Here is an 11,281-nt window from a genome sequence, read left to right on the forward strand (position 1 = left end):
ACTTGAGCACCACAAGGCTCCTGGGAGTCCTTCACTCCAGCTCCCCACCATCACAACCCCCCCTTTCAGGGGTTCTCAGTGGTCTGTTCCGTTGCCTGGTGCAGGTTTGAGTTCCTCACCAAACACCGGAGTGTTCACAGCCTATATTGGCCTGCCTGGGCAGGCTGTGGTTGTGGTGGCAAGAGCAAAAGCGAACTTAGCTTGATGGAGGCACCAAGGACTGGCCTACAGCCACATTAGCGGGTGGTCCTGGAAGAAGTAGGCAGGGTTGTGGCAGCATTGTCTGAAGACATGAAGCCAGGCCCAAGTCCTTATGGTGTTCCTTGGGAGTTGGTGATGTGTAGAGCTATTGGATGTTTTGCTCTTCTCTTGTTTTTGTGGAGAAGTTTTCAGTGTGTTAGAAGCAGGCTGTATGTGGGAAGAGAAAAACAGCTGGCTTTAAAACTTTCTAGACTAATTGAAGAGAAATGTGAACTACTTGAAAAAGTTAGCCTTGTTCAAAAAGAGCTTGAAGGCTTAGAGTCAACTTTAAAGGACAGCAGTTCTGAGAAGGGTCCAAGAGACGTCCCCAATTTGGAGGCAACCTATGAAAATCTGCATAGGTCCAAACCTAGCCATGGGGATGAAAGACTTTTTCTAGACAAAGAGCTAAAAGAACAAAAGGCTAGACATTGTAAACAGGATGAAATCATGGCAGATATATCGAGAAGGATAAAATCCCTTGAAGGTGAATCAGAATCAATCAGATCAGAAATAGCTGAAACTAAAACAAACTTGAAACTGCTTCAAATAAGTGAGGAAGGACTTCAGCTGGCAATGAAGGAAGCCTTGGATGAATGTTCCCAGCTTCAGCAAAGTCAGAAACCGATCTTACAAGGAGACACTGAAGCATGGAGAGGACAAGGACGTGTCCAATGTGAAGAGAGCACCACATTGGAAGCCTCTCAATTCCATTCAAAACAAGTTCAAACTGATAAAGACAATCACGTGGAGTCTCTGACTGAAGGCTTGCTGAAGATGAAAGATAGGTCTTCTCCAACCAAGGGAGCCCAAACAGACATTGGGAACTTGGAATGGGGAATGACGAGTGAATCAGGAATTGGTGCTCACTTGGATGATGAGCCCAAAGGAGCTGTGAAGAAACTGGTTGATGGTGCTAAGCTAAAGTCCTCCTTAGAAACCTTAGAAGGAGAAAGAGTTCAAACTTGTGCTTTCTTATCTGAAGTAGAGAAAACAAAGGAAGACCTTAGAGAACAGATTAGAAGTCTGAAGACTGAACAGGGCACCTTGCTGTCAGAAAATACATGGCTTGAAGGTGAGAATGAGAACCTTCAGCAGAAATTTAAAGACATGATGGAATGCTATCAAGAAAATATGATGAAACTCCATGGGAAACTCAGAGTAGAGGAAAATTACCGGGTGGAGCAAGAGGGGAAACTTTCCAAGGTCAAAGAAGAGATGGGCCATACAAGAGAAGAGCTGGAGACCTACAGAAAGCGAGCCAAATATCTTAAAGAAGAATTGGAGAGAACCATTCAGTCCTGTCAGGGGAAGATTATTTACTGTGAGGAAAAAGCACATGAGAGTGAGTTGGCGGCTTGGATTGCTGAAAGAAACCTCCATTATTTCATGAAACAAAACGCTCGCAATAGACAAAAGTTAACTGAAAGGGAGCTTCAATTGGAACTTGTAGAGGAAGATCCCTGTGCACTTGGTGTTTCAAATGCAGCATTGGGCAGAAAGCTTTCCCCCAATGGTCCCTCAGCATTGGGTCCTCCTTGGCAAGGTGGATGTTATTCGAAGTATGCTAGACCATGGCGACCAGCAGAACTCAGAGGTTCTAATCTGCCTTCTTTGGATAAAGAGGATGGGCCTATGTCTTCAGAAATTCAGTCCAGTAGAAAGGAGACCAAAATCAATCTTGATGATTCCAATGTGCTCGATTCACCTCTCCCTGCTGAAAACCAAGCAACTGGCTCCGGCTCATTGTTGGCACCTTTCCCTCCAGTCAGAGGTGAATTATTTCCTGTGGACCCAAGGAGTCAGTTCATAAGAAGAGGACCATTTTTCCCTCCGCCTCCTCCAGGAAACAGGTATGGGGCACCTGGAGATTATTTTCCACCGGGCCCACCACCCCCTCCATTTTTTCCAATGCCAGATGTCTATGAATGGAGGTATTTTCCTCATGACCTTCCCCCAAGAGCTGGATTTCCTCCCCCCACCCCCGCATTCTGAAAGTAGAAGTGAGTGCCCTTCAGGCTTCTTTACACCTTCAAGTGAGTCTGCTACTGAACATCAACAAGAAACCTGATGTTTTTGATCTCTCTTCAAAAGTCATTTGACTTACCTCTCATTTTTAGTTTTTAAGTAATTGCTTTTACTTAAGTAAGTGATTATACTTTTGCTCTGATTGAAGCTAAATTAAACTATATTTCTTAGGATAGTATTTTGGAAATAAAGATGGTTTAAATATGATACTATGAGTAAATTCTTTTTATTCTATTTTACTCTAATGATTACAGCATTGAATTTGATTAATCCACTATTCTATAAACAACAATGGGAGTTTCAGGTATGTCATCCAGCCTCTGGGGATATTTTAAACGCCCAACAAAGTCAGTCCCTTTATACAAAGAAGTGTATTTACTATGATTGTAGCAAATGTGAAAGGAACTTTATGCTTAATGAAAGATTTTCATTGATTTTCAGTCTTGTGGGGCATGTCAACTAGTTTTCCTATAAAACAATAACTAGAGCATACTAAGAGTAAACCAGAAAACACTACTAAACATGTCATGGAAGTAGAAGATCTCAAATACAAAGAAAGTTGCAGTTCTCAGGAAACATTTTGGAATTGGAAACCACAATTTAAACTCACTCTGTTCCCATTTTCCCTGAGTCATCTTGATGACTTCTTCTTCTTCTTCTTCTTCTTCTTCTTCTTCTTCTTCTTCTTCTTCTTCTTCTTCTTCTTCTTCTTCCTCTTCTTCTTCTTCTTTCTATTTTTCTTTGTTTTCTTCATCTTTGAGTTCTTCTTCTATCTTTAATTAATTAATCACTCAATCAATCAATTAATTTTTATGTGGTTCTGAGGATCTTACTCAGTACTTTGCATGTGCTAAGTGAGTGCTGTTCCACTGACCCACAACCCCAATTCCTGTCTTTTATATTTTATGCCCATTTTCATGAAATTTAGAATTGCTTTCTGCTGTGGTTCACTGATAAAGGTTTACCTAGTCTTTGGTTTTGGGGAGATATTTGTAAAATACACATGAATTATTGGGACACTGAAATAAGAATCAGACACATAATTTTCAGCTTTTGGTATTCTTAGATTTGATACTCATAAAATGACTCTGCTAAACTACTTTAAGTTTTTTGAACTGCTCACTTTCAACTTCTATATCATTGCCAACAAGTGACAATTGGTCAATCTGCACCAATACACAGAGAACACTTTGAATAAGTTTTCCCCAATAGAGACCAAGAACTAACATGTATTAGAAATACCCTAACTATAGTTAAAGCTTTATTCAAATGTTAAATATGCTCTCTAAATGTGTGTGTGCATGTGTTTAAAGTATACATTTAAACCTAAAATGAATGCAGTAGGTCACACATTTTGACATTGTGTTATTATTGGTCTAGCTTGTTCCTTAGTTATTTTAAAATGCTTTTGTAAAGTATTAGCATTGACATGGAACCTTTCATGAAAATTTGTAGCTTCTTCTAGTGTAGAGAAAATATATATGTCATGTGTAGTTTTATCTGCTAAATCATTGCCCAAAATAAGGGCTCCAGGGAATCTTGTATGTGCTCTGATATCAGCAAGCATATGCTATTTTCTTGTCCATCTCCATTAACTTGTCACCTCTGTTAATTTATGCTTTTGACAAAACATCTTTTAAAAATCAGATATAGCTAGTTATTTTTTTTCTAAATATAGTCTAAATTTTTACTTCATAAAAAGTGCTTAAGGGCTGTCATTGGGGCTCAGTGGTAGAGAGCCTAGCACGGGGGGACCAGATTCGATCCTCAGCACCACATAAAAAATAAATAAACCCGTTGTGTTGTGTCCATCTATACCTAAAAAAATAAAGATTCTAAAAATGTGCTTTTCACCTATAACAGATATAATAACATTTAGCATCAATAGGAATATAAAAAATAATCCGAAAATAATTCTGAAATATCCTCATTTTTTCAGTGCTTTCCCTGGAATCCGTTCTTTTGAACTGAAAACATAAATACACTTCCTCAGCAGCTGAAAGCCTTTCAAAGAACCAGATAGATATCACTGTGTATCTGAATCTCACATAAAACAAAACCAAGTTAAAAATGGCAACTCACCAGACTTAAAATTTACCTAAAGCAGGAAAAAATTCCTGCATCTTTCCTTCTGTAAAATGGATAATAAACTGAACAGTGCAGTTTTATATATATTACTCAAAAGATTTTCTTGCACCAATTTTGTTTTTTAAAAAGTTGTGGCTTTCCTTCACTCTTTCCTCCACCAAAACAAAACAATTCTGACTACTACTTTAAAAGAATGTTTTGTTATATCTTATAAAATTTGTTTTTAAAGCTACACTTTATGAACTTATCAAGATTTTGGAAAATTTTTTAAAATCTCAGATAGTCTTCTCAATGCATTTTAGTGTATTTTTATTTAGCATACATTTCTAAAACAGTAACATATAGAATATTTTCCATCCTCTGCAGATAAATAAGTGCTCAAAGTATAATCTGCAAGAATTTGAATTTGGTTAAAAGATGCAATATCAAACTTATTAATATTGACATACAACTAACTACAGTATAAAATTCTTGATTGAAAGACTCATTTTCTGACCAATATGTTAACTCTGAATGTTTCAAATTTTTCAAAAATACTATAGAAGACAATTCCATATGTAACACACCTCCAACATCAATCATCAGAGTTTAAGCCATTACACAAAAGAAATCAGGATTTGAATAAATCCCATGTTAAACATTAAAGTTTTCTAATCTCTTATCTATACTTTATGCTTTCTCACAAGGTATATAGTAATTAGATTCGAATTAAGCACTTTAAGTGAACATAAACTATAGGAAAGGAAATCAATGGTAAAATGGGGGCATGCCAATCTCTTTCAATGTTAGCAAGCATGAGGATTTTCTAATTTTGTAGGCAGCAGACTGCCTTGTCAGGTTCAACCCCAACCCAGCCCCAAATTTACAGAACAATCTTATTTGTTCTCTCTGAAGTTTCTTCTTTCAACTTCTCCAGCAAAAACTTTTCCTATTTCCTAGTAGCGCATAAAATATTTTCCTCCTTTAGCAAGGAGCTAAACCAAGGAACCACTACTGCCACTCGCTTGACTGAGCATCAGGTAATGAGTGCAGTCCTTACCTGGCAGCTGAGCTCAAGGTGGCATTCGCACACAGGTCTTTTGTGCCTCCTCAAAATGCTGGGGTCGTATGGTCCAGCATCTCTTGGTCATGTTCATGTAGCCACTATCCTTAGGTTCTGTAGTCCCTGCTTGGTGCCACATCTGGGTTCATCATCTGTCTTCACAGAGGCGCTGCTGCCACTTCCTTCAGCTTGTGTCCCATAGAAGGCGGCTCTGAGCTCTGGTGGCAGCAGCTCCTGCATTCCAGCTGCAACAGCATTGGGTCCTGCACCCCAAGATCTCCGCTACTCTGTTGGCAGCCTTGAGGGATTCTGAATTCTTGATGCCACCAACAAGGTGATGTTGGGTTCCGCACTCTGGTGGCAGCCTCATTGGTTCCCTCACTCTGGCAGCAGGATTGCCTCCTGCACTCCAGCAAATTCAAGGCGGCGGCGGCTCCTCCAGTGGTACCTTTGGCTCCAGCAGCTCCTGTGCTCCAGCTGCAGCTTTGTCTCTTGCGCTTTGGCCACTCCTTCTGGGAGGCAGTTGTGACTCCTGTGGCTCCTCCTTTTCTGTGCTCTGTTGGCAGTGGCAGCTGGCCTGGAGGATTCGCTATTGGACAAGCATCTTTTCACTTGTTTTTTGTTATTGTTGTTGTTGTTGTTCTTGACTTTACAAAAGGAATTTAGACGAATGGGAAAGAGCATATACAGCAAGTATTCAGGGTACAAAGGGAACGTTTCATTTTTATCTCTAACCTATCCTTTTCTATCCTCCAGAAATAACTTTAACTTCTACCATACTTGGTTAACTCCTGATTATTCAGAGCAATCTAAAGTAAAAGAACCAAAAATAATATGTGTGCACACGCCTGTGTGTAGGAAACTTCTTAGTGACAATTCCTGATTTGTCCTGTGGGAGATTTTAATAAGCATGCTTTTAAAGGAAAGAAACAATGGAAGTTTGAAGGAAGATGGAGTATTTCCAAGTTCAAATAAATTTGTAAAATTCTGGGTTAAATAAAATATCCATATATACTGTAATTGTTCCCACGGTTTCTAAAAGTAACTGACTACTAAGCCCTTTAATCATTGACTAACTAGTAATATTTTTAAAAACTATAGAACTTTACAAAAATATTGTATGAGAAACCAGTTAGTTATAGTTTCTCCTCTATTGTCATGCTGAAAGCAGTTCATTCAGTTGAACATATGTGGAGATTCAGAAACGTGCACAGGGCCACATAAATTTGCCACTGTTCAAAACTAAAAGAATAAAATCAGATTGCCTTAAAATTCTGTCTTTACTATGTTAATAAAACTGGCTTCATTTCTGTACAACTTTTTGATTTTTCCTTTGGCTGTGCAATGAAAGAAAAAAATTGACCTTAAATATGCTAGTGTATTTGCCTTTTAAAATTAAATATATCTAAAAGATATCTGTAAATTCTATAATTTTTTCCACAAAAGTAAGGACTGGGATTAAAATAATCTGTGATATTACTAGAATAATTACTTTACTCTAAAAAAATTTTTAAGAGGTTAACAAAAACATGCTGTGAAATTTATCTAGAGTACCTACAGAAACCTAGATATGATTAAATAGTAGTGAAACTGGAAATACCTTCTTACATGTTAGAATTCAAGTCAAGATACCACTCAGCAATGAATACCATTAAACTTTTCATTGAGATCAGATGAACCTTTGTGTAGTCATGAATGACAGCTTTTCAATATAACTTTCCTATTTCTATCTTTCTACTGAAATTCAGAAGCATCTCCTGTGGAAGTGATCTTATGGTAGCTAAAATAGCTGTTGTGGGTTCTAAGTGGAAGCTAAAAGTCGACTTCAGGAGAATACAAGTGTATTATCTCCACCACCCATTTAAGGTTTTGCCATTTTTTCTATATTGCTGCTGGGAACAAGAGGTATGAGAACTGTTCCCCTTATTTATAAATGTCAGCCTACTCACTCCTTATATACAAATACTAATTATTTGTTTAACATCCTATTCGTGTTTTCTCTATAAATTACACTCCACTCTCTAATTTAGCAGATTCCCTAAACTATCTGCTTCTGGTTCATGCCTCTCAATTAGCATCCAACCATATTTAGTGTAATTTAATTTAGTGTTTGGTTTGACTAGTATACATGTCCTGATTCCTGAGAAGTATGGGGAATTTAGAATGACACAAATAAGATAGTATACATACCTGAAGAGCCCACAATTCCAAGAACAATGCTGCTTATATTATATTCTGTAAATGTTTGTTGACTGACACTACTCTTTAGTTTCACCTAATAACAATTAATCTTTGGGAAAAGTGTTTTTATTTTTTTTTTTTAGTTCTTCTTTTATTTTTTACATACATGACAATAGTGGAATGCATTACATTCATAATTATCCATTCACAGCACAATTTTTTGTAACTCTGTTTATAAAGTATGTTTAGGCCAAATTATGCCATTATACAAGAGCTCTCTTATTTTGAAGTGTTTTTCTACTATGAATATAATGAATTTGTTTATCAGTTTTAAGAATGTTGATGTATTATCTCTAAATAACTGATGACTACACATCATTTTTTTTCTATGAGAGAGCAAAGTTATGGCTAAGCCACAGAGGTATAGACTACCTTAGGGCTTGGGAACATGAGATTATGAAGTAATTAACTGTTTAATGACAAAGGGACTTGGAGCAGTATCTATCCAAAAAGAAGAGAAAGGAATTACATCTCAGTAAGATTAGAGGGAAATGTGAACAATAACCCTTTCATAATTTTGTACTTCCTCCTACTGCCTCTGACAAATGCAGTCCTGCTGCCTTCTTCTTTTGTTAACATACAAGAACAGAGAATGATTGGACAAAAGGGAAAAAAGACATTTCTTACACACACACACCAAACACACACACACACACACACACACACACACACACACACAGTGCAAAGTAAAAGTTCATAATATAAAAATACGGCTGCTCTAGGAAACAACCTTCAGCTTTTGACATCTCCACACATGCACTGCATTACTACCTTACTCAACAGAGCACTAAGTATACTCTTCAAAGAAACTTGAAGAATCATACAGGGATGGGTATATGGAATAACTGGAAGATTCATAAGTAGGGAAGCACGTCTTCTATAAAGCTGACCAAAAAATGGCTTTCCTTCCTAGCTTACATTTTTTATTATCTTATTCCTAGTCATTCTGTAGGGAAAGTATTCTCTCCACAGTAAATAACAGGCAATAGAATCAGAAATTCTTATTATATCCATTATCTAATCAATGTAAATTTTCTTCAATATTCTAAGTCAGAAACTTAAGACAATTCAAATGATCAGTATTTGAAAGAGTAGCTTAGCTATAGTCAAGTTAAAATATTTCTAGTTGTTAACTTGAAAACGCTGATGTAACTGCAGATCTTAGATACCTTTAGAGACCCCTGGTTGGGATCCTAAGAAAACAAACCAAAAAAGACAGTGTTACCACACCTGTGTCTGAGAAAGAGGAGAAATGCTCAGTTTCCATAAGCAGGTGAATTTAAGATATATTAACTAAAATGCATGCTCCCCTTCCCCCACATACACACACAGTCCTCATAGGTGAGGAAACCAGATAAAATGGAGAAATACAGTGATATTTCCAAATGGACTAATTTTAAGATAAGGAATGGACTTTCATAGATCACTCTGAAAGAAGATTTAACTTCTTCTATTACTATAACTTTAGGACAATTTGCCATAAAGAGTAGGTTTAAAAAAAGAAGAAAATGAATACAGAAATGGCAATGCAAATCACCAATAAATATCAAAAGGGTTGACATTTCAGAATTATCCATAGAAGGAACAACAACAACAACAAGTACTTTCTCAGCAATGTACTTCCTCTGAAGCACACAGTCTTCTTCAAGGAATACCCAATGTACAATAAATGGCACATTCCTCAAAACAGCAAATGAGATTTAAATTGTTGGCATGTCAGTTGGCTTAACTGGTGTTTAATTTCTCTAGTACTGACAAAGAGAACGTCATCTCCGGACTATAACAAGCTAAAGGTAGTCATTCACATATTCTGAATGGTTACAACACTTGTACTGGGAAAATATTAGCAGAATGAGAGAGAGGAAAACAATAACCAAACCCAAATATGCCAGACTTCTGATTGGGCTTCCATTTCCCCATTATAATTGGACCAAAATGTACAACAAATGCAAACTTTCTGGAGCTTAGTCTCTTCATTTGGAAATGAGTGCATATTCTGGAAATGAAAACTTAACTATTTTTAACTTGTGCTCTTCTGTTAAACATAAAAACCTCATTTCCTCCTTGAACACTATTCAAGATTTCAAAGTAAAGTAAGAATTAGAACCAAAAAGAAACCAAAACACGATAATTTGATAATTTTAAGTGTTCTGTTTAGCAAACAAAATCTAAAACAAAATTTACTGACACATTTTTTAGTAAGTGGATATACAATAATATTTGTTAAAATATTTAAGATCAAAAGGACCTAGGAACACAAATGTATTGCTAATAGTGAGATGTTATTGATTGGAAACTTTAACATAAACTTTCTCCTCTCCTTGAGAGTTACTCTAACTGATCTCTTCTGGCATTCAGCCATAAGAAATGCTGATTGATATACATCTGTTAAATTACTCAGAAACAGGGTCTCTTTATTCTGAAAATAACAGAACTCTAATATGATTTGACGTCTTTCAAGTTAATAAAGGACAGAAACAAGCAGGTTAAGTCTTTGGTAAAGAGGCATCAATAATAGAAGCAAATTGTAATAAGCCTTAACAACCCTTTTGACATTGAAAATCATAAGAATACTGCCTAATATTGGCACATCTGTACAGTACTTAGCAATGTATAAAATACTTTATGTAATTTAAATCCCAGGACTATATAAATAGATATTATTATCATGATTTGATTAAAACAGTATAAAGAGGCTTTTTCAAGGTCTGCTACTACTTAAGCAGCTAAGCTGAGACTTAAGTTTTTTTGAGAGATACTCCATTCACTAGAAGTTCTTTACTTTGTCAGGTAATGTTGAAATTATTCTCATCCAAACTCCAAAGATTATTATACATAATAGGCACATTTTTTCTTTCAACACAGCCAATATTAATCCCTTTCATACCAATTCACATAAAAATTCTCAAGTGTTTCCATTTCAGAAGCCTAAATCTTCTCATACCATTGTGACTAAATACACAGCAAAAGGCATCTTTCAAAGTCAAAGCTTCTTAAAACTAGTTCTTATATCATATTACTGTCCTCAAAATAAGAAAACCAACACAGAGATGGGCTTTTAAAACCATTGACAAGTGAAGAAATGTCTGAGGTTGTTTGTTACTCATTTAGAATGGGTCAATATGACACATACTACACCTTATCTTTCTTAAAAGGTGAGCAGGAGTCAGACTCACACTCCCACCTTCTGGACAACAAGAAAATACCTGCCTCCAGGCAATTGGTAAAAGCCAGCTACACAAGAATAACAAAATGAACAGAACTCAGAGTTATATTCTTACCAAGTTAAAACAATCATTCTAAATGAAGTGTGAATGCCAAATTACTAATTAAGTAATTTAATGTAAATGTAGGGTATAAAAAAGTGGGGTTTTATTCATATAAAACCAACATTTAACATACTCTGAAGGTCATTATGAAGATTATGAGACTAAATTACAAGAAAAATACTAAGTATCCTGCCTCGCACATGGTACTTACTCAAAAAATGTCAGCTACTATTGGTAATACTGAAAAAGTAGAAAAAAAAACAAAACATATAGTGGAAAGCCATATTTAAACTCAACAAACAATCAATATATTCTGTGGTGTTTTAAGACATCTGTGCAAATCATAAATTTGTTATGTGCATATATGTGTTTG

General features: G+C 36.2%; 1 protein-coding gene across 1 annotated transcript; it reads left to right on the top strand.

Annotated features, from left to right (window-relative positions):
* Nucleotides 1-291: 291 nt before the first annotated feature.
* LOC144375727 (melanoma inhibitory activity protein 2-like) lies at nt 292-2,235 on the top strand. Its single transcript, XM_078041163.1, has one exon. The coding sequence runs from the start codon at nt 292-294 to the stop codon at nt 2,233-2,235; it is 1,944 nt and encodes a 647-aa protein (XP_077897289.1).
* Nucleotides 2,236-11,281: the final 9,046 nt, after the last annotated feature.

Source organism: Ictidomys tridecemlineatus, chromosome 3 (genome assembly GCF_052094955.1).
Source record: "Ictidomys tridecemlineatus isolate mIctTri1 chromosome 3, mIctTri1.hap1, whole genome shotgun sequence".
In the NCBI taxonomy this organism is placed as follows: domain Eukaryota; kingdom Metazoa; phylum Chordata; class Mammalia; order Rodentia; family Sciuridae; genus Ictidomys; species Ictidomys tridecemlineatus.

What these genes read in the sequence shown, in the direction of transcription:
- LOC144375727 (XM_078041163.1), top strand. Translation starts at nt 292, where the DNA reads ATGAAGCCAGGCCCAAGTCCTTATGGTGTTCCTTGGGAGTTGGTGATG.